General features: G+C 60.2%; 1 protein-coding gene across 1 annotated transcript in view; it reads left to right on the top strand.

Moving 5' to 3' along the window:
- Positions 1–24,909, top strand: part of NGEF (neuronal guanine nucleotide exchange factor) — a 31,018-nt gene extending 6,109 nt beyond the window's left edge. The window contains exons 3-12 of the mRNA XM_037524241.2: positions 13,258–13,418; positions 14,570–14,722; positions 15,975–16,104; positions 17,532–17,606; positions 19,431–19,520; positions 20,887–21,050; positions 21,440–21,595; positions 22,254–22,333; positions 22,847–22,951; positions 23,953–24,909. Coding sequence (XP_037380138.2) covers positions 13,261–13,418; positions 14,570–14,722; positions 15,975–16,104; positions 17,532–17,606; positions 19,431–19,520; positions 20,887–21,050; positions 21,440–21,595; positions 22,254–22,333; positions 22,847–22,951; positions 23,953–24,143 — 1,302 coding nt within the window. The 5' untranslated portion in view covers positions 13,258–13,260 and the 3' untranslated portion in view covers positions 24,144–24,909. The remainder of the gene's footprint in view (positions 1–13,257; positions 13,419–14,569; positions 14,723–15,974; positions 16,105–17,531; positions 17,607–19,430; positions 19,521–20,886; positions 21,051–21,439; positions 21,596–22,253; positions 22,334–22,846; positions 22,952–23,952) is intronic.
- Positions 24,910–26,148: the final 1,239 nt, after the last annotated feature.

The following is a 26,148-nucleotide window of genomic DNA, read 5'->3' as shown; positions in this document are numbered from 1 at the left end:
CCTGCGCTGCCCCACGGGATCCGGAGGAATTGGTTTGGCCTTGGACGCCCTGGGGGCTGGCCAGCCGCCCTTTGTACACGACTCCTGCGAGTGCTCTATGAAATCACAGCACACACAGCTCTTTACCATCCCGATGCGGCTGCTCCGGGCTCCCCTCTAAAGTACTGCGAGGAGAGCTGAAGAAGCCACCCTTCCCACAGGAAACGGAGGTGGGTGGTCTAGGGGGCGCGGGCAGTCCATGGAAGCAGGCGGAGCTTGCCTGAGAAAACCTTGCCAGGCTTTGCCCACAAAAGCAACTGTGTAGAAGGTGCCAGAAGTCATGGAGATACCCCCCTGGGTCAGCCCTCCTCCCTCCCATGAGCCCCAGGCAGAGGCCATGGACTGGCCACCACCCCCAGCTCCCACTGCATGGAAACGGAGCGCTCCCCTTAGCTCTGCGCGGGCCTCTTCCTAGTGCGCCCGCGGGCTTCGCTCAGTACCCAGAACCAGGCCCGTTTCTGGGGGAATTTTTTTTTTCACTTAAATAATTAAAAACTAGAGGTTTAAAATACCATTTGGAAAGCGTCTCCATAAACTCCAGTAGAACTTAAACCGCGGCCTAAACTTACCACGGGAACCCAGCTAAAAGCAGAGAAGGCAGGCAGGGCCTCGCGATAAAAGGAAAGCAAAGTTGTAAAAAAGCGCCCGAAACAAGCAGCACGAAACAAGATGTCCGAGCCAGCAGCACACATTCCACTTGTAACAAATGTAAGGAGCTTCAACTCTACCAAGGAAAGACAGAAATTCTCCAGTTGATGAGAAAACGAAACACGTGGTCAAGCGGCAAAATTCAGGGCAAGAAAGAGGACCAAGGGAGCAGAGAGCCGTTGTGTGTTGCTCGAGGAATCGCTTTATTTGTGAAATGTTTTAAGTTCCCGTAAGCAGCACGTCAGCGCGTGGCTATTCCTTTTCAAGAAGCAGACGGAGCCCTTGTCCCGCCTGTTCTGGCGCGGGGGTCTCCAGCCTCGCTTCCTCCCCCTCCCGCTCAGGGGGCATCACGCACCGGCTCACTGCAGGGTTTTGACACTTGGCAAGATTCTTCTGGGCAAAATCCTTAAAGATTTTCATGTTTCATGAAACAGCAATTTGCTTTGCTTTTTATTGACTTGACGTTTCGAGACTCTTCAGGGCTCTCAGCTTTGCGGTCATGGAAACAGCAATTTGCACTGAAACTCAGTTTTATCACGAAAGGGCATAATTGCGCAGAGGCCCAGAATAAGCTCACAGATAGTGTGGGGGGCTCAGAGGCGGGGAGAGGAGTGTGAGGGGGCCACTGCCCTGGGGCTGGGCGATCCACACATGGCTTTGCAGGGACGCCCTCTGGCTAGGCCTCATGCCGGTGGGTTAGGAGAGCGTCTGTGGGCCCCGGCCTGTGCACGTGTGAGCCTGTCGCTGTGGGAGAGACAGGTGCTTGGGGGAGAGAGATGCTTGGGAAAGAGAGATGCCTGGAAGAGACAGATGTTGTGCGAAAGACAGATGCTGCCGCAGAGACAGATGCTTGGGAGAGAGGTGCCCCAAGTGGCGTTGCTGCACAAAAGCAAAGTGCCTTCCCACGCCGGTGGGCGCTGCCCAACGCCACTCAGAAAAGCAGGAAATCCCGCGCCGGCGCCAGGGAGGGAGAGCCTTGCTCATCTGTTGCATGGAAAGGCCTCCCTTGTGTTCACGGCCTGGCCTCAATGCCTCGGGAGCTTCCTCTTACAGGCTCAGGGACCGTCCAGGCCTCTGCTGGGAGCTGCCTGTTCTTGTCTTTTTGTTTCTATTGGGTTGTTGCAATTTGTCTTCTCCACCGACAGCAGCTTTACCCTCAGCAGAACATGGTCCTCAGTGTTGATCTGCTGATGTTTCAAACGTTTTCTGTCTCGGCTGTGGCCGCGGCACATTACCTTCCTCCCTGTGCCTTCCTTGCCTTATTTGCAAAGTTGGGGGGGGCACAGCACCCCCTCCTGGAGCTGGGCAGGTGGCCGTGTGGGTGTAGAGGGGACTCGGCGCCATGTGCCAGGCTGACGTGACCAAGCGACTGGCCATCTCGCCTCGTTCATCATCCCTTCTGTGACGTAAAAATCTTTTCTTCATTTTTCTAGAAAATCAGTCTTTTTGTTGATTTAAACCCAATCATCTGGATGTTGTGTGGTTCTCTTCAGAAGGTTGTTCCCAAGAGGCAGACTTGACGGTGTCAAGGTCACTGTGTGGAGTGTGTGGCCGGACCCAGGCGTGAGCAGAGATGTGGGCCCTGCCGCTTCTGTTGGAAGCAGGGGGAGCGCTGGGGCTCAGCGCCTGGGGGCTCCATTTAGGGCGTCTTCATTGACCTCTGGGCTCTGAAGCTGCGCTCTCGCTGGGGGCCGCGGCCACAGGGACCCTTCACACGCGGCCAGTCCTAACCGAGAGACGTGTCTGAGTAACAGGCACCCCAAGTGTCCAAGACTTAGCACAAAGACAGAGAACGTAAATTCCCTTATGAATGATCTTACCTTAATTTCCTGTTGACATGATTTTATTTTAATAGATTGGATTAAGTAAAATACATTGCATTTTCCCATTTTTACCCTTTTTTATATGACTGCTGCCAAATTTAAGAAATGTGTATGGGATTGACATTATATTTTTATTGGACAGAGCACTCTAAAGAGATGCAATATTTTTTTCCAGTGTCCGTGAACACCACCCAAAAGAGATCCTACATTAAGCATTAACAAAAGCTTGATAATTATTTACTGAAGTTGCGTAAGCCGCAGTCTCTCCCTTACCAGAACATACATTTTGACTGTGTAAAACTGTCAAATGAAACATGTTTTAAGTGCTCCAAACCTTTGGGAGAGGAAAATAAATTTGGTAGTTACAGATATTTTTAAAATATACGGAATGCCACCAGAGCTCGTTTGTATAAAAATCGACAATTTTCCATGCTTTAATTAATAAATAAGGAACAAATACAAACTTAAATGAGTGGAGATGTCGACTACAGATGAGGGGTGGCACCCACATGAGGACAGCAGGTGGAGTGGAGACCCAGGAAGCACCCCGTAGTCTGGATGAGAGCTGTGATTTCCTGGGAAAATACAAGGTATCAAAAATTGGTTCGAAAATTAAAAAATTTTAAAACAGCAAAATCTACCAGCAACTCAAAAAATCACCCACAAAAGCAACGTGCCCTAGATGGCTGGGTTGGTCCAAGGCATCGGAGCACGAGAGTCCCTTGTGGCCTAGAATGGTCTCGAGCACTGCTGTCTCTTCCTGTCGCAACAGAATGTTCCACGCTGACTGTTGAGCATTGAGATGTGGCCCGTGCAACTGAGGAGCCAAACGCTTCATTCTACTTCATGTCAAGTGACTTACATTAAAGAGCGTGTCTGCTAACTTACTGGCCAGTGTGAACCACTCTAGAGCAGGAACCGGGCACGGTGGAGTGATGCAGCAATAGACTGCTGCAAGGGGATGGGTGTGTAGGGGCTGGTCCTGGCTAAACTCTACCTGCTGAGCCCTGGCCCAGGGCGTGGGAACCAGGGAAATCCACACATTATTCGCAGGTGATAGGATATCAGCAGCTGATCTGACCCCTGGAGCTCATGCAAGTTCAAACAAAACCCACAGTGCTCAGTAGAAGACATGAAGTTGGAAGGATCTAGAACTGAATGCCATCAGCCAGCTAGAGCTGTTGGACACACCACCCAACAGCAGGATGGCACGTCCCCCAGTGCTCACGGAGCATTCGCCAAGACAGACAAATGTCAAGAACTGTAATCAGACCGTATATTCTCTGCCCCTAATAGAATTAAAGTAGAAATCAGTGATGTAAAGATAATAGGAAAATCTCCAGGGACTTGGGACTCAAGCAGCACGTTTTTAAATAACGCCTAAGTTCAAAGAAAGTCTCAGTGGAAATTAGAACTAAAAAGCTCCCCATGAACAGGAGTCTTGAGTGTCTCCATAGAGAATCTCAAGGAATCTACCAGAAACCTCCTAGAACTAAGAGGTTTCCTGTTAGGATAGTAACAGGACAGTCCACTGGTGGACTTCTCCACCAGTTCCTGTGCCTGGGAGGGGCCACTGGAGCCCCCGCAGCGCTGGCCGGGCTGCAGACTGGCCCGGCCACTCTGGGGAGACGGGGTCCTCATGAGGAAGGCCCACGCTTTCCCCCCAGCTATGCCTGTCCTGGCCTCTGCCCAGCGCAGTGTGTCCCCAGTACAGAGACTGACCCCTGGGACCCGTGCGTCTCGGTCTAGGGATCGCCACCTCCGCCAGACTCCCTTCCCACCTCTGCGCTCCGACAGCAGTGTCTCTGGGCCTGGCTGAGTGCTCCCGGGGCACAGGCAAAGGCCTTTGATTGAGAACAATGGCCTGAAGAACACTTTTCTGTGCACACACGAAAACCGTGTTTATAGTAGCCCCATCCATGATCTCCCCTGGCTGGAAACACCCCACATGTCCCTTAACACTTGGGTGGATGACAGCTCCGTGTGCTCCGTGATACGAGGGAAGGGCCGCGGGGCCGCACGCTGAGGTGAAGCAGGAAGGCATCTTGCTGAGTGAGAGAAGCAGACAGGTTGCTGTGGGTCCCTTCATGTGGCCTTCTGCGCAGGACACAGCCGCGGGGCAGAACAGATGCGCGGTTGCAGGGAGGCTGAGATGTGGCGGGGACAGAAGCGAGCGTGGGTCCTGGCGGCGGCAGTCACAGGCATCCACGCGTGTGTCTGAATCCATACGACTGCACACCCTGAGAACGGCAACTTACTCTGTTAGCTCCGAAAGTAAAATAGGTTGAGCATCTTGGTTTTGCTCAAGCCCCCTCCTCCTGCCCGCCGAAGACAGCGAGGCCCGTCGCACTGTGCTTGGAGGCGAAAATGTACAGAAAGTGTAAGAAATTCATAATCTGCAGGTACAAGGAATAACCTACATTGAGCAAGTGCATTAATGCTACAGTGGGTTTAAGGTTTGGGACCAAGATTTATCATTTTGAGGATGTGACCAGAGGAGAAAGGCACCCCGATCTTCGCAGAGGTTGGGGAGGGAAGTGGGGCGTCCCTCAACCTTGCCACCAAACTCAGAGGCTGCTCCGATCTATGACCAGTGCCTGACACTGGGGCGTGGCTGGAGAAGGTACAGGCAGGAAGTCGACCGGCCAGCACCGGCGCTCTGGAGGCCTAGGCTGGGCTCGAGATACGGAACGAGAGAGAGAGCCACGCGGAAGGAAGGTAGAAGCGCCTTTCCCTGCCACGGACAGGTGCCTGCTTCCAAAACCCAGGGAGTCGGAAAGGATGGATGTAGCGTGGAGTTCAGGGAGGCGGCCCATTGTGAGAGCAGCACGCTGACACTACTGTTTGGGGTTCCACCGGCCAACTGACCTCTCCATCGACTAGCAAGTTACCAAGAAGAGAAAGATTTGCACAAAGGAAAATTGTTCTCATAGGAAAAGGGCCAATGGTCCCTGATTAAATGAAAAAAGGGGAAAAATTCAAAGTCACTGGATATCTAAGATGTACAAATTCAAGCAAGACTTGAAGCACAGGCTTTTGAGAGACTGGCAGGGACTTGCAAGAATATATTGAAAACCTGGTGTTGGGATTTGAAGCCAACACTCGAATGCTAGCTGATAGGAACCGGGTAGCAATTGTTGTGTCCAAACCACCCGGGAAGATGGACGAACGCTGTGTGGGGTTTCTGTTCCTGGAAGTTCTGGGGTTTCTGTTCCTGGAAGTCTAGCTGGGAAGTAGCTGGTGGCACTCCCAGCTCTAAGGTGCTTGTGCCTGCGAGTTCCAGGCAGGCTCAGGATGGCAGGGCTGCCGAGTGACAGCACACAGCCAGCCAGCGACACACACATTAAAAAGCACGTGTTGGGGACCTCTCTGGCAGCCGAGGGGTTAAAGTCTCAGCACTATCAAGCTATCACCAGCCACTGTGGCCAGAGTTCGATCCCCGGCTGGCCAGGGAGTGACCCACATGGCTCTACAGACCTCTCCCCCCATCTGTCACCAGAACATCTTCCTTCAGCTGCAAAAGCAGCAGGTGGCCTTGCAGTGCTGCTCACACCCCTGACGGTGGCCTTTTATAGCCGCGTCTTAATCGGTCACGCAGAATCAGGCTATTAGAACAGTCTGGGAGTTTTCCTCCTCCTTTTGCAAGAGGAGAAACAAATTAGCTGAAGTGGGAGGGCGTCCGCTCTGCCGTCACCTGGGCTTCGCTCCGTTTCCTGGTGGTTTTCTAACTTACCCTGCAGCGCTTGCTTCTCTCTGTCCTTTGGGGGAGATTTGAGTCCTTGTTGGAGAAGGGGGTGTATATTCAGATTACAAGGGTGTGCCGTGTGGGGCGCAGGGGTGTCAGGAAAGCGGCAGAGCACAGAGTTGTCCTAAGTGGAGGATGCAAAGCAAGGAGGAGGGTCTGCGGCCGAGCAGGGTGCAGTCCCCTGACCCACCGCGTCCCCACCTGGTCCGAGAGCTCCAGAAATGCACCAGCAGTGGCATTTTAATGTCTCCAGGGCCACAGGTGTCCACGGGGCTTCCAGCTCCACCCTGCGGGAAGGAGAGGGGTGGGCACCCGGCCGTCGCCCCCAAACCCCGGGACCATCGCGTTTGGGGAGACGCGCAGTCCCAGCCTGCTCAGCCTCTGAAATCCGAGTTGAGTTTTTGTTGTTTTTCACCCCGTCTCCCCAACTTTGGCTTTGCATCTTCCTTTTTTCCCCAAAGGAAAACTTTCCGTTTTAGAGGGAAATGACTTAAAGGTTTTAGTGTGATGCCACTGCAGCTACATATTCTATCATGATTTTATTTTCTTTCCCAGACCTCCTGGAATCATGTGTTAGACGCTTTTAAGATAAATCCCAACAATTCAGCAAATTCATCCCAGGTTGGGAGGGACGTGGGAAGGGCGTGTCCTGTGGCTTACGGTGGACAGAGCGTCCCCCAGGACATCGGGTGTCCTGGAAGGAACTGTTTGATTTAGAAGGAAGCGCCTGTCACTGCTCTCACAAAGTGGCAACATCACCATTAATCTTTTTTTTTAAGATTTATTTATTTTACACAAGAACTGGGGTACAGGCTGGATGCGTGGAAGGGTGAGAGGATTCACCAGAGACAGAGCGGGGAACAGAACAGGCAGACTGACAAAATACACTGCTGGGGGGAGCAGCAGGCGAGACAGGAGAGGTCTGCCGCGCCATGTGGATATCTCCCCAGCTGGCCAGGATTGAACCGGCGCTGCAGAGGCTGTGGACAGCTTCACAGCGCTGCGCTCATCCGCCTGTGCCACCAGGGAGGCCCCCATTAGTCTTTTTTAAAATGCCTCTCTGGTAAATAATTCGTGCACCCCAGACAAAGTTTAAAAACAGCAGAAAGATTTACAGTGAAAAGGTCTCCCTCCCACCCAGGCCCTCAGCCACCCAGTTCCCAAATCAGACATGTTCAGGGCGTGCGTGCATGCGTGCATGGGAGTGTGCGTGTGTGTGTGTGTGTGTGTGTGTGTGTGTGTGAGACTCTACGTTGTTATAGTTCTGAATTGTTATAAATTTTCCCGTATCAGCCCCGACAGAGCTGCTGTTCTGTTTCTTCTTTTCTTGCCTCTCCAGTAGCTCCGTGTGGCTACTGCGTGTGTGACGCTCCATCATGTTTGACCAGCCCCGCTGGCGGACGTCTGCAATGAGGCGTGGCGTGTATCAGGCACGTGCACAGCAGCATTATTTATAGCAATGAACGACTCCCGTCTGCACAGAGGACCACTGTGGGGATTGTTAAGTTAAAGGTTAAATATTGTATAAATTTTGAGACGATCCTGCCAAACAATCTTCACACTCTCCGTTCTAAGGTCAGCGTTCGCCCTTAGCGGATGGTTTTATCTTGGGTGATGTACTAGGCCCCGAATGATGCCTCCTTGTGGTTTGAGCTTTCGCCGCTTTTAAGGCTGGAAGCAGCACCAGCCGACATGGGGCCAGGAGCAGAGACGGGCTCCTCTGGACGCGAGTCCAGGCCTGGCTCACAGCTCCTGGGGCAACGCTCCACTTTGCTCAGACCCGGTCACAGGACCGCGTCCCGCAAGGAGCCTGGGGCTCGGGCCGAAAGGGGCTGCGGGACCCTTGGAGGGAAAGGGTGCCCTGCTTTCCTGTGCGTGCCGAGGACGCCAGACGGCGGCGGCCGTAGGCCACAGGGACATGGCGGGCAGCTCCCGCCCACTCAGCAGCCTCTGGCTCCAGGCCCGACGAGGCCACCTCGGGAACTCTGGCCGCAGGAGAGCTTCGTGGGCCGGCCGAGCACGCCGCCTCAGAGGCAGCCGGGGCTCGCCAGCACCGCGCCGGCACGAGAAAGGCCAGCCGGGACGGAGCCCTGCGGCGGGGCCAGGAGGGGCCCGCAGGGAGAGACGCCCGTGCGGGAAGAAGGAAGGGCCCGGGAACAGCGGCTGGGAGAGGGTGGTGAGCTCGCCCCGGGGCCAGCGAGCCCCGCGCTGGGCCGGGAAAGGCAGCGCGGGCTGAATTGGGTCAAGTCACGGGTAACGCGAGCGTTGAGAGGACGCGCTGTGCTCTGCGTGGCTCGGATCAGAACCAGGTTTCCTCCAGGCTCTCCTTGGCGCCCCTGCCTCCTCGGGCCTCACCCTGCTGGCGCGCAGGCTCCTGGTCTGCTCCGGGGCACCGGCAGAAGCACGGGCACCATGGCCTGCATTGCCTTGGGGGAGGAGCCTGGCTGGGGCATCTGTGCGATGACTCCCTTCGTGGGGCACGGGGCGGGCCTGGGGCCTGTGGTCTCAGGGGTCTCGACCCCCTGTGTTGGGGTGATTTCCACCAGCGCATTGGGGGGCCCGGTGAGCGACAGTGGTTTCTCCGACATGTATCTTCCTTTCTGTGCAGAAAAATCTATGTTGACTAAGAACTCTGAGCCTGGTGACTTGGCCCTGTGAGCAGCTCAGGCTACAGCATGAAGGGGCGGCCTCTCTGTGGGCTCTGAGACACGGCAGCTCTGTGGCTCTGGACCACACGATGGTCAGTGGAGATGGACATAGTGTGGAAACTGGAGCCCCTGTGCCCCTCCCTGCGCAGGCCATTGGGTGGGGGTCCCCCACATGGCCTGGCTGCCAGGCCCCACCGGGAGCCCTGCCTCCCCTCTGCATGGACACTCACTCCCTGGGAGTGGCCTTTCTCGCCTGGCTGTGGGACGTGGTCCTGATGCCCCCGCCCCGGCCAGCGCCTCCTGGTGAGACACCCTCCAAGCACAGCCCTGCGCAGGTGGTGCCTGCAGGTGGGGCAGCCACGAAGCTGCTGAAGGGCCAGGAAAGTGCCCCTTCCAGGGACGAGCCAGTCTCACACCCCCCAGAGGCCTTGGCCTCTCAGAGGCTCGGCTGTCCTTGGTGGACACCACGCTGGTCACGGTCTCTCCAATTGCAAACCTGGCTTGGTCCCCAAAGAAGTGTCCAGAGTGGACCGGCTCTCACCCTTCAAAAAGCACCCAGGCGGGAGTGGGCTTCGCGGCGGCGGCGGGTGGAGACAGCGAAGAGTTGAGCCTGGGCGGCGGCAGGAGCAGAGCGGCCGGGCGCTGAGGGGCTGTTAGGAACGTGCCGGGAGCCGCCACATTTGGGTCCTGAGGCCCGAGTCACTCTCGCTCTTGTGTTTGTATTTACACACACTCACATACACCCACTACACACACTCCCACTCACACACCTGCACGCTTTCACACGCCCACACACTCAGACACACACGCACCCTCACAACACCCGTGCACGCCCACGCACACTTACTAGCATACGAGCACAGACCCCTCCTGGCTGCCCCACAGCCTCCCTCACGCTGACCGGAGCATCCTCTCCCCGGGGGCAGGCTCGGCGCTCGCCCCGGCTGCTCCTGCTCGCCGGGCGCCTGTGAGGGGTGAGGGGGCGAGGGGCAGGCCCGCCTGCCGCCAGCTCTCCTGGCGCACAGTCTTGAATGACTGAGAATGAAAATAATATGATGAGGAAAAGACAACCCCACTGGCGTGGCAAGCAGTTTGACATAAAGGAAAACAAATACCCTGGAAGCTCAAATTCGCAGATGACTAATCGCCTGTGAACAGGGAAGAGGGCGTGCGGGCGGCTGTGGCCAGGCTCAGCCGGCTCTGTTCGCGGGGACTCAGGCCGGCCCGCCTGGCCGGTGGCCCCGGCCCTCCTCTGCTCCCTGAGATAGACCAGGACAGAGATGGCCCGGGCCCCCGGGAACCTGGGTGGAGCTGAGCCGGACAGAGCCCCAGCCGCTGCCTTGGAGATCACGGGGTGGGGGGCCGGGTGGGGGGCCCTGGGGAGCAGCCGCCGTCTCCTCCTCCCCCTGGGCTACTGTGGGCTTGGTGATGGCGTCCTCGCTTCTGTCTGCGACACTCAGGGTCAGCTTCAGGTGGTCTGTCGCTGTCGCTGTTGCTTAGACCAGCCCCTGAAATGCCTTGACATTTTTATGAGAAACTTAGATTTAACAGCAGGAAAGTGCTCTGATCTCAGCATTGGTAGCAGAGAAGCTTTTCGGGTCGGGGGGGCTTCCTGCTGCCATTTTGTGACCTGGCCAGGCAGGTGTGAGTGGGCAGAGCACAGCAGGGGGCCCCAGCTGTGTGCTCAGCGGCCCTCAGAGCTGTGTGGCTCTGTGTCCTCCGTGAACCCCGCAGGCACCACGGAGGCCCCGGGCTCACCAAAGTGCCTCGCTGTCAATCTTGAGTGGCCCTCAGGTCCACTCTGGATGCTTCTTCGGAGGCCAGGCCAGGTTTGCAATCGGGAGGCCGTGACCAGCACGGTGTCCACCAAGGATAGCCGAGCAGCAGAGAGGCCCAGGCCACAGTGGCTGCAAGAGTGGCCCGTCCCGCGAAGGGCCACTTGCCTGCGCAGGGCTGTGCTCGGAGGGTGTCTCACCAGGAGGGGTTTTGTGTTGATGATTTCTCATTCTTTGGGTAGATGCCCGAGAGCGGGGTGGCTGGCATTTCAAGGTCTATCCACATCGCGTTCCTTGGTGGCTGCACCCGTTTTCGTTTCCACCGACAGCAGAACAGGCTCCTCTTTCTCCGCGTCCTCCCCGGCTTGCTGCTGGAGGGCTTCCTAATAGTGCGTTTTTGCCGGTGTGAGATGGTAGCTCATTGTGGCTCTATCCTGCGTCTCTCTGATTGGAAGTGACTGGCGGACAATTTTTCATATGTCTGTTGTCCTTCTGGGTATCCTCTCTGGTGTATTTTTTGTTCAATCTTCTTCCCATTGATTTATTCCTTTTTTTTTTTAATTGTTGAGTTATGTGAGTTTTTAATATATCTTTGATATCAATTCTTTATCAGTTACATATGTCACTATTTTTCCCATTCAGTAGGATATCTTCTTGTACTTTCTTTCACTGTATAAAAGCTTTTTAACTTGAGGTTATCCCAAATGTCTATTTTTGTTTTTAATTCCCTGCTTAAGGAGTCAAAGCACCAAAAATCTCTATCCTTGATAATCATGGAGCATGTCTCCAGTGTTTTCTTTTATCGCTGCAGGTCTTCCATGTAAATCTTAATCCATTTGGAGTTTTTGTGTATGGGGCTCATGAGTGACCCAGCTCCATTCTTTTATTTGTGACTCTTCAATTTCTCCAGAGCCATTTATTAAAGAGACTGTCCTTCTGCATTGCATGGTCATAGCTGCTTTGTCATGGATGAGGTGCTGATATGTACGTGGATTTATTTCTGGACTTTCATTTCTATTCTATTGATCCATGTATCTATTTTTGTGCCAATACCATCTTGGCTTAAGTACTGTGGTTTTATAGTAAAATTTGAAGTCAGGTATTTCTCTCCATTTCTCTCCTTTTTTTCCCTCTTTTGTGACATGAGGCCTTTTGTAGTTCATGTAAATTTCAATATTGTTGTTTCATTTCTTTTTTAAAATATTGCTTTAAATCTTAATGTTATGTTAAATTCATGTATTGTTTTGGGCAGCATAGTCATTTTGGTTACGTTGGTTCTCCCATCCATGAACATGGGATGTCCTTCCATTTCCTTCCATCACTCTCTGAGTCCTTTTAACATCTTGTAGTCCTCACTGTGTAGGTCTTTTACCTCCTTTGTTAGATTAATTCTAAGGTATTTAATTCTTTTTGAAGCAATTATAAGTGGAGTTCTTTTCTTAATTTCTGTTTGCTGCTTATAGATGAAAAGGCTATGGATTTTTGTATGTCAACTTTATAACCTGCAAATCTCCAGACAAGTTAAAGGGTAAAAACAAAAGAGTAAAAGTTACCCCCACATTCCACCCCCTTCCAATGCCTGTGATTGATGTGGTGGCCTATATTCACTGCTGAGGTTAGCAGGGGGTGAGTTAGGAGAGATCTGCTGTGCCATGTGGGTTGCTCCCTGGCCAGCCAGGAATCAAACTCATGCTGCAGTGGCTGCTGATAGCTTTGTAGGTTGCGTCTTAACCCCTTGCACCACCAGGGAGGCCCATTCCACACAACTTTCTGTGGGCTAGAAGGGGATGCCCTCTACCACTGACACATGTACCGCCCCAGGAAATAGGTATGACCACCCTTAATAGCCGTCGGGCCCTGATGTGTGGCTGAGCTCCTGTGCTTTTGCCATTTACCTTGCTCCATATTTTGGACATTAGGAGTCTCCAGACTGGAGGGTCGTCAAAGCCATAGTTTTTGGTGCACCTTTGTGCAGAGGGTGGGTTTGCCACCAGCTGATGGAAGCACCCACTCCTCAGCCCTGCCCACTTAGACTGCAGCATCAACCCTTTTTACTTTTAAACTTTTGGCTGAGAAAGCATCAGAAGGGCACCAGGGGTAATGGTTTGAGCTGATGTTGGAGGACTTGCTGCTTGGTCGTGGTAGACCTTCAAGGGGTCTGATTTAGGGTGTTTGCTTTTTTGTTTTATTGGTTTGAGTTTTGAAATGCTGAAATTGCATTTAGAGGGTCGCCTCTATGCCACAGTCATTTCCATGTTCCTTCAATAAGCCCCAGGAAGTACCAGATATTATGTGCATTTTTAAATCCATAGCTGAGCGTTCAGTAAACAGGGGAAATGACCCTTGTCAACAGCCAAAAACCCAGAAGTGAGCAGAGGAGTCAGCGGGGCAGCGATTTCCCTTGGGGAGAGGAGTGAGGTGTAGGGCTTGGGGAAGGGCGAGGAGTAGCCCAGGTACTGCTGCAGGGGATACCAGGTTTAGAAAGAACCCGGTCAGCCTGCTGTCTGAGCCGCTCGGGCCCTCGCTGGAGGAGGGTCCCCCGTGCTTACGGTGCCTCCTCCCACCCGCTGTGCCCACAGGCCATGTTCGAGCTCGTCACTTCTGAGGCCTCCTACTACAAGAGCCTGAGCCTGCTGGTGTCCCACTTCATGGAGAACGAGCGGCTGAAGAAGATCCTGCACCCGTCCGAGGCCCACATCCTCTTCTCCAATGTCCTGGACGTCATGGCGGTCAGCGAGCGGTGAGCAGGGGCCTCAGCCACCCACCCCGGCCCTGTGGGGCCCGCTGCCGACCCGTGTCCCCACCTGGGCCCAGCCAGAGCTGCTGGCAAGTGCATGTTTCACTGGCTTCTCTATTTAAGTATGTTTGGAATTTTCCATCAATGGTATAAATAAATGGGTGAACCCAGAGATCTGCCACCCTCCCAGCAGGGCGGCCAGTGTGTCCCGGGACAGGACTGCTGCCCGCGGGTCCCTCCCAGCACACAAGCCCTCCACAGTCAGGCGGGCGTCAGGACCAGGTCCGGGAGTCCGGACTATCGCTAGCCTGAGTCAGCAAGCCCTGACGTGGTGCCGCGGGGCCTGAGTCCTCTGGCGGCCAGTGCAGACCAGGGGCCCTGGATTCAGCCCGTGTCTTTGCCAACTGGATTGTGTTTGCTTCAGTCTGTGGATGAACTTAGCACTGGGCTTGTGGCTTTCCCTCTGAGCAGGGTGACGTGAGCTTTCGTGGAGGAGGAATAGCTGGGGTTCTTGCAAAGAAAAGAGCTCCAGTCATATTGCTAGAATAAAAGGGCCTTTCCTCATTTTCACCCTAAGTGTGGTTTGCAACTAAAAATGCAAAACTCAATTTGTGCATCCGTGGGGTTCAGTGCTCAGATGTCAAACTCAGGGGGGGGACTCAGTAGGGACAGCAACACCCCCATGTAGCTCCCTGGAAGCCCCTGAGCCTGGGGCCGCCCCAGCCCACAGTGACACCCACCTTCCCATTGCCGAAGGCAGGGCGGGGAGGCCTGAGACACTCGGCTCCACCGACTCGCCCACCCCTGGGGCATGTTTTTATTTGTCTTTTATATGGAAAATTGCAAACAAGCAGATGTGGAAACACCGGTGCCAGAACCCACACTTCGGCATCTCATTCACCCACATGCCCATCCTGCCCCCACGGGTCGCTCTGAGCCAGACCCTGCTGCCCCTCGGGTCATCTGAAGGTCCCTCAGTATGATCTGAAAGAGAAGGCCCCTGTCCCCCACCCCTGTAAGCACCCCAGATGCTGTTGTCCACCTGCAAACCGCACAGGCCACCCCTGCCCACGCGTGTGGGCTCCGGGCCTGGCCGGCGGTGCCCGTCCAGTCTGGCCCCGCCCAGTGCCCTCATGTGCCCGCTGCCGCCGCAGCTTTCTCCTGGAGCTGGAGCGCCGGATGGAGGAGAACATCGTCATCTCGGACGTGTGCGACATCGTGTACCGCTACGCGGCCGACCACTTCTCTGTCTACATCACCTACGTCAGCAACCAGACCTACCAGGAGAGGACCTACAAGCAGCTGCTGTGAGTGTGCCCGGGGGGCCGCCCCGGGAGCCCCGGGAGCCCCCACTGCGCCGCCCCGGGCTCCCCGTGCTGCTGGAGAAGGCTGGGCCCGGCTGCGGGCCGCGGCCACACAGCGTGCAGGGCACTGCGGGCTTCGAGGGGAGAGCCTGAGGCCGGAGAAGGTGCGGGCCGAGGAGGAGGTGGGGGCGGGGATTTGAGCCAGAGACGAGGGAGGCCAGGTGGCCGGGCGGGGTCTTTGTTTTTTACTTTCACTACCTAGAATTCAGTAACTACCCGAACTCGGCTGCCCGCCTCGCGGCGCTGCCATGCGAGCAGCTTTATAGGAGGAGAATGCTGAGGGCGGGACCCTTGGCGGGGCCTCCCCCAGGCCTCGGTGTCCCCAGCCTGCCCACTGCGTGAGCTCTCGGGCTTCCAGGCGGGGCCGCTGTCCCGTGCACTTCTCTGGCTTTCTTCACGCTTCCTCGCCTCCCCCGGCCGCAGGGCTGAGCCCGCGACAGAGCAACTCCGGGGTCTGGTCCCCGCGCCCCGCCCCGTCAGCCGTGGGCATTTCAGAGCGTGAGCGGAGTTCTGGGTGCTTGACATTTGGGGTTTGGAAGCTGAGATTGGAGGGAATCGGGGTGCCCGCTGACGAGCCTATGGGAGTGATTCCCGGGGCGTGGTCCTGGCGCAGCGCCCTGGGCGTGGACCGTCCAGGCCCGGGGACAAGGCAGCAGCCCAGGCCCCACGCATCGTCCGGGGTGCGGGTCTTTCTCCAAGAGCAGCCCCCTCGCCCCTGCCCCCTCATCCTCTCATCCCCTGCCCCCCTCCTGTCCCCTGTGCCTCCTCCTTCCCCCTCATGCCCTCACCCCCTGCCCCTCACCCCCTCCTGCCCCCGGGCGCTGGGTGCGGGTGAGCCGCCCACCTGGCAGGCCCGGGTCCGCTTCCCTGCGCTGTCCCCGGCTTGCCCCCATTGCCGCACCCGCGGGTTCACTGTGCCACGGCTTCCTGCTGGGCGAGTCATCGGGCTGGGCATCTGACCCGGCCACCCCAGCGATCGCCCCACACGCCCCTGCTGCCTTCGCGGGCAGAGGCGGCCGCTGCTGTGGGGCTTGCACGAGAGCAGTGTACTTTCCAGTGTGAAAGAAGGAAAGAAAGAAACCTGCGTGTCCTCCGTGCCCGCGGGCTCTCCGGCTCTCTAGCACCCCGATAGGGCACACGCGCCTCCTTGCCACGTGCTCCGAGCCAGGCGCCCACACCCCGTCCGTGTCCCCAGCCAGGAGAAGGCGGCCTTCCGGGAGCTGATCGCGCAGTTAGAGCTGGACCCCAAGTGCAGGGGGCTGCCCCTCTCTTCCTTCCTCATCCTGCCTTTCCAGAGGATCACGCGCCTCAAGCTGCTGGTGCAGGTACGACCGACCCCCGTCCCGCCACCCTGACTGCGCGCCCGCCACCCCTCCCCCGCAGGCCCTGGGGTCACTCCGGGTCTCTGCAGCTCCCTAGAGCATTCACTGGTTCCCCAAACCCTCATTAAGCGCCCACAGTGTGGGAGGCAGTGGATGTCAGCCCCCACTCCCAGGGGCCCCCCTGAGGTCTGGGATGCACTCACAACCAGGACAGCGTGGCTGTAAGAACAGTGAAACGGGGCGCCATGACGGGGGGTCTGCCCAGGACTACCGTTGGGGGTTCCCTGATGAGCGACCTTGAAGCGCAGCCGTGACCGGCAGGGAGGAGCAGTTCAGGGGAACCGTGCCAAGGCCCGGGGGCAGCCGGCCACAGGCAGAGGCTGTGGGGAGAGCGAAGGCGAGTGGGGGGGCTGAGGGCGGGGGGCACCCTGGGCTCTGGGCTCCCTGACCTGTCACAGGTGACGCTCCAGGCAGCGCCCCGGACAGTGCCCGCAGGAGGGCAAGGAGGGCAAGGAGGGCGTGGGAGAGGGGTCGGGTAGCAGTTAGGAAGGGAAGGAAGTTTGGGGAGACGGGGGTTCTGGGGGATCAGCCAGTGGAGAGTGGAGGGAGGAGGAGCCGCCAGGGGCGTCTGGCTGAGGCTTGGGCCCCTGAAGCTGCTCAACAGCCAGGTCAGAGAGGTGCCCGGAGCTCTCTGCAGGGGGCGTCTGGGGGGATCACCCCGTGGATGGGAGAAAGGGGTCCCCTGGCCAAGGGCGGGAGGGAGCAGCAGTGAGGGAGGACGAAGAGGCAGAGCTGGAGGAATGGGGAGGAGGAATGGGGAGGTCCCGGGGGAGGGGGGTGCACAGCAGGTCAGAGACCCCTGGGCCTGCCCGGCCTGCCCTGTGCCCACCCTGAGGCGGGGCGGGGGCACTCACCACCATTAGGGAAGCAGCGGAATGGGGGGTTGGGAGGGTTCCCAGCCAGTTGGGGGGCCCGGGAAGGGTTCAGAGGGTGCCAGCTTTGGGGGGGCGCCAGGTAGAGCTCTGGCAGCCCCTGCATGAGGTGGGGTGGGGGGGCCTCCAGAGAGGAAGCTGGAGGGCAGGGCGGCCACACCCTCCTCTTGGGGTCAAGAGCAGGACTCTTGGGGTCAAGAGTCTCAGGCCTTGAGCCACAGGGGAGCCGAAACTTCCAGCAGGAGTCAGTTTGGGAGTCAGGGTGTCCACACGAGAAAGTCAGCAGAGCCCCGGGCCTTGCCACTCGCGCCCTGGAGCCCACGAGAGCGCGGAGGCCCCTTGGGGACAGGGCGAGCCCCGCGGGTGCCGCCCCCGGCCGCCCGGTCACCAGGTCGGGCTCTTGGGGCGTGCGCTGCAGGGGCTCGAGGCTGCTTGGACATGGGGAGGGGGTCACCGCAGCGAGGGGCGGCAGGAGTCACGGGACTCCCCTGTGCGCAGAACATCCTCAAGCGCGTGGAGGAGCAGTCTGAGCGGGAAGGCACCGCCCTGGACGCCCACAAGGAGCTGGAGATGGTGAGTCGCGCCCCGCGGGGCTCCTCGCGGGTGTCTCTGGAAAATGCAAATTCACCCTGCGGCCCTGAGAAGTCACTGGGGGTGAGGAAGACCCGCAGCCTGCAAGGCCCACAGGGCCCGCCGGCCCTGCGCGAGCGTCCCCCGCGCCGTACCCGGCTCTGAGGCTCCCGGCCGCCTCCAGATCACGGTCACCCCGACCCGCCGCGCCGCCCCCCGCACCCGCCTCTCCCGTTTGGAGCCTGAGCGTGACTCCCTGTCCCGCGGCGCCGGGCCCGGTGGCGTGTTGCTCGTGCGCGAGGCCGCCCCGCAACCGCCTTCCCCTTGCGGCCTTATGTCGCCGAGCTCATGCCCTGGCTCCCGTCCCTCAGCGACAGGCAGGCGCCCGGAGAGGCGTCCTTTCCAGCCGCGCCGCGGGGTGTGTGCGCGGCCCTTGCTCCAGCCCGCCCGGGGCCGGGGCCGCGCTCCTGCCTGGCTGCGCTGGGGCCTCGGGCCAGACCCGCGCTCTCCCGCTGTCCCCTGAGGCCGGCGTGGCGCTTCCCCTCTGGCTCCTCAAGCCCGTCCCCCTGGCCCCGCCGGGCTCTGGGCGGCCGTGACTCCGCGGGCGTGCGGGACGCGGCCGGTGGCCTGCTGGGGAGGCGCGGGTTCGGGTCCCGCGCTCTGTCCCCGCAGCAGCTGCCGAGGAGCAGGACTGGCCCTGGGGCGCCCCATGGGGGTTCCAGCCCTGCTGCCCGCTTCCCGGGCCTCCGGGGCCTCCTCTCGTCCTTGCTCAGACCCGCGGGCCGCGGAAATCCCCCGGCGGTTACACCCTCTGAGGATCTGGGGGAACAGCACCCCCAACCCCTGCCCAGCTCGTGGGGGGAAGGCCAAGCCTGGAGCAGGCAGCTCGGGGAGCGCCAGAGGCGTCTTCGGGGCCGCTGCCTCCCGGGAAGCCGAGCACCTCACGCTCAGGCGGGTCCTGCCTCGGGGGCAGGTGATGGTTGGTCCGTTTCTGACCTTCTTTGCGGCTTCCGCTGCCCTCTGCTGAGTCTCTCAGGTTCACTCTAAAAAAAAAATAAAGGCGACTTTTTTCCAATTTGTGAAAGTAATAGATTCTCAATACTCCAAAAATGCAGAAGGCTCCGCGGGGACGGAGGACGCGCCCGATGCCCTCGGCCCCGGCCCACCGCGGGGCTCGCCCTCAGCGCCCTGGGCGCCCGCGTGCGCGCCGGCCTCCGGCACAGGGGCAGCGGCGGCGGGCCAGCTGTGCTCTCCGCTGCCGCGCGGGGCCCCTGCCTGCTGGTGAGGCCGGGGTGTTCGCGCCCTTGGGCTTGTCGGCGCCCGTCAGTCCCGGCTCTGGACACTGCGGTCCCGGCGGCTCTTCTCCTGCTCCGTAATTCTGCAGGTGCCAGGCTCTGCCCTGGAGACGCGAGTCCCAGGAAATGCTATTCTGTGAGAACTCTTGGCGCCTGGGGGCCGCCCAGGAAGGTGGGGGGAGCTGAAGTCCCCCCCACCTCAGCAGACCGGGGCCTTGTCCACCTGACCGAGGAGGACGGGCATCTGATCGTTTGCCTGCTTAGGTGATGTGAGCAGTCGGGCGCCATTTTGTGTTCTCAGAATTTTCTTCCTAACAAGCACCTTTTCCAGCCGGGACCCACAGCCACGGCCCGGCGGAGTTCCTCGGCTTCACCGGTGTTCCAGAAGGTGTCAGAGAAAAGCGCTCCGGCCAACCGAGATGGGCCAGGGTGTCTCTGCTGTGGCACAGCGTCCCACACACCTGGCTCGGCGGCCCTTGGGGCCTGGCTGGGCGGGGACAGCCGGGGCCTGAGCGTCGTCCCTTTGTCCCAGGTGGTGAAGGCGTGCAACGAGGGCGTCAGGAAGATGAGCCGCACAGAGCAGATGATCAGCATCCAGAAGAAGATGGAGTTCAAGATCAAGGTGAGCCGCGCCCACGTGGCCCTGCCCGGTCGGCCGGAGCCTCAGTGCCCACCCACCCCACAGTCACTGAATCGCCACCCCAGGCTCAGCACATGTCCCGCCACCAGGCCCTCCCTGACCCCTGGGCAAGGCCCGCAGTCCCCCGGTTCCGTGCCCCATTGCGCTGGACCACGGGCTGGCTGGGCCACCGCGGGCGGTGGGTTTATGCCATACGTGGCAGAGGGCCTGCCAGCAGATCTTAAACCTGGGGCAGGAAGTTTCAGGAATCCGCAGGGCCCTCCGGCCTGGGTTTTTGATGTGAGCACGTGAGCACACCGTGCCCCCTGAGGGCCCCAGAGGTCGCCCTGGGTTTGGGAGCTGAGCCCCAGGGTGCAGACATGGCCTTGTGGGTGCCAAGGAGCGCCAGGGGCCAGGCCAACCCCAATGCCTGACTCCTGCCTGAGCCATGCAGTGGGCCCCCACACCTGGCCCCGTCTCCAGGGGAGCCAGCTCTCCCCTGGCCCCTGTGAGCATGGCCTCTCCACCGATTCCACATCATGTGGCTGCAGTGGAGATGACAGTACACCTGCCAAGTGCACGGGCACACGCATGTGTAAAACACTTTTTTTTTTTTTTTTTTTTTAATAGAGGCATGTTTTTCTTTATTTATTTGTTTGCTTGTTTGTTTGTTTTTTGTTTATACAAGCACTGGGTACAGTCAGAAGCGCGGGAGGGTGAGAGAATTCACCAGAGCCAGAGCGGGGAGCAGAGCAGGCAGAAGGACCGAAGTACACTGCTGAGGGGAGCAGCGGGTGGCAGGAGAGGTCTGCGCGCCATGTGGGACCCTCCACTGGTGGCCGGGGAGCAGCCGGGGATTGAACCGGCGCTGCAGAGGCCGCGGGCAGCTTCGCAACCCAGCGCTCAACCGCTGCGCCACCGGGGAGGCCCTGTAAACACTCTTACAGCACTGGTCTCACTTGGGCACATATACACAGATGCACACGCAAATACATTATGCCAGGGAAGCACACAACATGCACACACAGCCATGCACACTCACACAATTGTGCATGCACACACAGCTGTGCACACCCACAAACCCACACACAACTGTGCACACAGAGCCATGCGCACTCACACACAGCCATGCGCACTCACACACAGCCATGCACACTCACACAGAGCTGTGCACACACACACAGCTTTGCACACACACAGCCATGCTCACACACACAGCTGTGCGCACACACCAGCCCACGGCTGGCCCCTGCCTCCCGGGCTCGCAGGCTCTCGCTGGAGTTACCACTCCAGGAAGGGCCGTGGGGCGCCGTGCGTGGACAGCGCTGGGAGGAGGGGGGCACAGCCGCTGACACCCCTCCCCCTGCAGTCGGTGCCCATCATCTCGCACTCCCGCTGGCTGCTGAAGCAGGGCGAGCTGCAGCAGATGTCCGGCCCCAAGACCTCCCGGACCCTGCGCACCAAGAAGCTCTTCCGGGAGATTTACCTCTTCCTCTTCAACGACCTGCTGGTGATCTGCCGCCAGATCCCCGGGTGAGTGGGGCCCCTGGTGGCTGGGGGTGCCCTGCAGGGTGCAGGACCCGAGCAGGTGGGGGCACGGGGTGCCGGGCAGAGCGCGGGCTCGGGGGCAGGTTTGAGGCTGCTTGACCAGCCCTGGGCCTCTGGGCAGTGTGTCTGGCCCTCAGCCTCCTCCCCCGCCCCGTCTCGGGGGGGTCTGGCCCTTGGGGGTGTGGCGCGCGCCTCCGCTGCCGCCTTGTAGGTGCGGATCCCTCATCCCCCACCCCTACCACGGGAGGGAGCACCCGGGGGTGAGGGAGCGCAGGCGTGGTTCGGGTGGGAGGACTCCGGGAGGAGGAGAGCGTGGCCGGGGCGGGGCCCGTCCTGCTGCCCTCGGGTGAGGCTCCCGGCTCCTGCGCCCTCAGGGACAAGTACCAGGTGTTTGACTCGGCCCCGCGCGGCCTGCTCCGGGTGGAGGAGCTGGAGGACCAGGGCCAGACGCTGGCCAACGTGTTCATCCTGCGGCTGCTGGAGAACGCGGACGACCGGGAGGCCACCTACATGCTGAAGGCGTCCTCTCAGTGAGTGCCCCGCGCCCGCCGCGCCTGCGTGCCCGGGGCCCCCGTGGCTTCCCAGGCGGAGCGAGGCTGCGGGGCTCAGGCGGCCGTGCCCACCCAGCCCCCTCTCCCGGCCCAAGACCCTGGGGGCAGGTGTCTGCCCCCTGCTGGCGTCCGTCGGGTGTGGGGCTGCTGGGGTGTGTGTGTGTGTGTGTGTGTGTGTGTGTGTGCACGCGCTCATGCACACGCGTGTTCTTGATCCCCCCGTGCCTCAGACTCCAGGCAGGTCCCTCCTTTCCTGTGAGCTGCTGTGAAACTCCAGGCCAGGCCCAGGAGACCCCCCACCCCTCCAGCCTTGCCCCTGTCCGGCGGCCGAGAGGGACCTGCAGAGTGTGGGAGAAGCTTCTGAGGCTCCTCCTCCACCACCCCCTCCCCCGGGCACCCCCAGCCCCATCCAGCACCCAGGCTAGGTTAACTTGGGGGGCCGCAGAGGGCTCGCCTTCACCAACTGACTTTAGCGTGCAGCTAAAGTCAAGGGCGCCCCACGTGTGGCTCTGCTGGACGCGGGGCGCCCTGTGGCTGTCCTGCTGCAGCCTCCAGTGAGCTGGAGAGCCGGGCAGGCAGGGCCGCCGGGGCGGGGTGCTCCGTGCTGCATCCCGGCATTGTCCTCTTCCTGGCCCAGGAGTGAGATGAAGCGCTGGATGACCTCGCTGGCCCCCAACCGGAGGACTAAGTTCGTTTCCTTCACCTCCAGGCTGCTGGGTACGTGGCCCACGGGGCGGGGCCTTGCGGGGGGGGGGGGGCAGTGAGGAGCAGGCAGGGGCAGGGCACCCCCTCGGCGCTCCTTGCACTGGCCTGAAAGGGCAGCGCCTCCCGAGAGCCCCTCTCGAGGCCTGCGTGCCGGGAGCCGCATCCCTGCCCGAGGGGCGGCGCACCCCGGCCCTGGCGGAGACCACGGCCCAGCGGAGCTTTGCCTGCGTTTGGGCGTCCATAAGAAAGCAGCGTCCCGGGCTTGTGACAGGAACCGCGGGGAAGGAATCGGGCCCGGACGGCAAACGCCGCGTCCTCTGAGGGCGCCGTGCGCAGCACGAAAGGCCGCTCAGCCCGCACCCCCTCCCGCCTCCCCTGGGGTCTGCAGAGCCCTGCCTGTCCGTGCTTCTCTGGGGGCTCCCGCGCCCCAGCCCCCAGCCGTCCCCTTTCCCAGGCTGCTCCCCTGCTCGGGCCTGGGGGGTCCGGGCTCAGCCTGCCACGCCTCAATGAGGACAACCCCCCCAGACTGCCCCCAGGTCCAGTGCGTGCACCCCTACGTGGCCCAGCAGCCCGACGAGCTGACGCTGGACCTGGCCGACATCCTGAACATCCTGGAGAAGACGGAGGACGGTGAGGGGCTCCGAGGGGAGCGGGTGGGGCACAGGCCTGCCATCCTGCTCTGGCCGCCCCCACCCCAGGCCTTTCTTTGTCTCTGCCCCTCCTGGCTGACTTCAGAACCCCGCCCCGCTTCACAGCCGGGAACCCCTTCAGGCGGACCCCAACCCTAGAGCTTCTAGCTGAGCTAGAAAGAGCTTCTAGCTGAGCCTGGAGCCACCCGGGACCAGCAGCTCCCGCCCCTGCCAGTGGCATCTGTGCCCTGGGAGGTTTGCTCCTTCCCTTGAAAAATTGATCTCCTATTTCTACACCAGTTTCTCCTAATCAGAACCCCCCGAAGTGCACAAAGCATCCCCCAACCCCTCCTCCCGGGTCCTGGCTGGACACCTCCGGCTGGTGACCTCCGGGGAGGCCATTTCTGCTGTTCCCAGAGTGCAGGGGCCGTGGCCCCCGCCCCTCCCGGGGGTAGACAGCCTGACACCCCCCCAAAGTGCTTGGAGAGGACGCGCTCCAGGCCCCACCCCCCACGTCTTAGCCCCACCCCATGTGTGATGACCTCCTGGGGAGAGATGGAGCCAGGACCCCTGTCCATGGCGGCTGCCACCCCCAGCGGGCACCCTCAGCCAGCCACCGGCTTGGGAGGCTAAGTCAGGGACCTGCCCAACAAGAGGGGGTCCTGGCATTCCAGGCCAGATAACCAAGTGGCAGCCCCCACCCCCACAGACCCTTGGTGCCTCTACCTTGGGGAGGGGTATCCCTGGGAACCTCCTGGGCTCCAAGTGAGGGTTGGGGGATGGTGCCAAGTCAGGGTTCTACGCCGTGGCACAGTGGGGCAAGTTTAGGGCACACCCACTGCTCCCCAGGAGGGCTCATGGGGGACACCCCCAACCTGAGGGTGTGTCCGACCGACCGCAGCTTGCAGAGCAGGCACCTCAGAAAGGCCAGTGGGCTCCCCTCTGCTCCCGGCCAGGGGGGCTCCCCCAGCCCCTAGAGCTGTTGACCCCCTTCCCTCGCAGGGTGGATCTTCGGGGAGCGGCTGCACGACCAGGAGAGAGGCTGGTTCCCCAGTTCCATGACTGAGGAGATCCTGAACCCCAAGATCCGGTCCCAGAACCTCAAGGAATGTTTCCGTGTCCACAAGATGGAGGACCCTCAGCGCAGCCAGAATAAGGACCGCAGGAAGCTGGGCAGCCGGAATCGGCAATGACCCCCGCGAGGGCCGCCGGCCTGGGGGCACGTGGGCAGGCAGGAGCCGGGCTGGGCCAGCAGCCCCGGCGGGCACAGAGGAGCTCTGGGGGAGGCCGGCGCCCCCAGGCAGCAGGGTGTGACCCTACCCCTCATCCCTGCGTCGTGGTGAGTGCCCCGTGTCTTGGCCCCTCGCTCACAAACTGAAGACCGGGCGCCCCGTCTCTCCTGCTGCGCGTGTAGATGAGAACGTCTGTCTTCAACAGTGTTACGCCCTCTCGCCCTCGGTCTCCCAGAGGCGGGAAGCGGTGGTTCTCGAGGCCTTCCCGGACACTGGGAGAGGCCCACACCCGGTGTCCCCGGTTGATGAGGGCAGGTGCCAACGGTGATTGGCATGACCCCTGCACGTGTCCTTCTCCACCCTGGAAGCCCCTGGAGTCCGCCAGGTGCACAGATGGACCGCGCCCCTTCCTGACGAGCTCTGACGAGAGGCCCCTGGTTTCCAGTTCATGGGACTGAGACCACCGCCTCTGTCCACCCCGCCCCAAGCCTCCGCCAGCCTCTGGCTGCACGGCCAGGCCCTGCCTCGTGGCAGGCCTGCCAGAGCTTGGCCGGGCCCCACGCTGCCTCACTCCCTGGCAGGCTGGATGTAACTCGTGTCTCTGGCCCCCTCAAGAGCCCAGGTGTTATAAGGAATGAACTGGTCACTGCATCCTGTATCAGCTATGGTTCCAAGAAAAGCAAATATCATTTTTGGCTGCATTAAAAGAAGCATCATGTATAAAGTAAAGGAGGTTAAGGTCTACTCTTTATTGCCCCGGAGCACACAGGAACAAAGGGTTCAGGGCAGGGAGAGAGGAGCGCCCTTCAAGGCCACGAGGGCGGCATGTCCAGAGGGAGGGCTGAGCAGGCAGCCAGCGCCAGGCCTCAGCTGGAAGTGGATGTGGGCCTCCACCTGTGAAAGGGCTCGGAAACAGGAAAAGGCTGTTTGAGGGAGCTTGGATCCGCCTTCTGCAGTGGAAGAAAGTGCGGGTTTGGATGATCGCAGAGGGACCGGGGTGCCAGGGGGCCCCCCTGGAGAGCTGACCACCAGACTCGGGCCAGGCTTCCGACCTGACAGTCACTGCCTCGGGCCCTTTTTCCTTCCTTGGTGGCAGCCAGTTCCCCACACAGGACAGCTGCTCCCCCACTGACCCCCCACAGCCACCCAGCCCCAGTGCTGTCCTGGAACGCCCCCATTCCAGGGCGGGCCTGGATCCAACCCACCCAGCCCAGCCCATGTGGCCCCTGCTCCTCCTGCAGGACACGCTTTCCTCAGCACGGGCAGGCTCTGGCTGGAGGCCTGGACCTGAGATCCCGTGGGACCCGGCATCTCCCGTGGGCCCGCGAGAGCCGGGCGTCCCGTCCAACACGGGCCCAGGAGGCCTGAGGCTCCTGGGACCTCCAGCCTGCCCCCACTCCGTGGGGGAGCACCCCCGCCTGAGCCCCCGGGAGCGAGGACGGGTCATTCTGAGCCCAGGTTGCTTGGGGAGGCGGCCTGGTCCCAGCCCTCTCTTCCAGCTCCTCCTCACGGAGCTGGAGACCAGCAGCCGACTCGGGGCTCTGCCAGAACAAGGGCTCAGCCAGTGAGGTTGAGGCGAAATGAAATCACGTCAAGTTTCAAGAAAAGGGGCGGGTTTTGTAGCAGTCCTTCGTCAGCAGAAACCTTTACCCTCGTGTGTCTGGGGGAGGGAGTGAGCACAGCCCAGGTGTGGCCGGCCGCCCAGGGAAACCCAAGGACCTAGGTTGCCTGCGACAAGGAGGAGGAGCAACTTACCCTCCCCTGGCCCCCACTGGGAGGGCTCCCCTTGGGGCGCACGGTAGGAGGCCATCTCTGGGCTTGGCAGACAGCCCCTCCTCCAGGCAGGCCTCCAGAGAGCACTCCCAAGGGCTTGGCCGCTGCTTCTGTGGCCACGCTCTGGCTTTTCCCAAGCTGCACCAGGCTGGTCAGCCGCTATTTTAAATGTCTGTCCACATTGTAAATGCCG

Source organism: Talpa occidentalis, unplaced genomic scaffold (genome assembly GCF_014898055.3).
Source record: "Talpa occidentalis isolate TD23 unplaced genomic scaffold, MPIMG_talOcc4v2.1 talOcc4.3, whole genome shotgun sequence".
Taxonomy (NCBI): Eukaryota; Metazoa; Chordata; class Mammalia; order Eulipotyphla; family Talpidae; genus Talpa; species Talpa occidentalis.
This window is presented reverse-complemented; position numbering and strand designations above follow the sequence as displayed.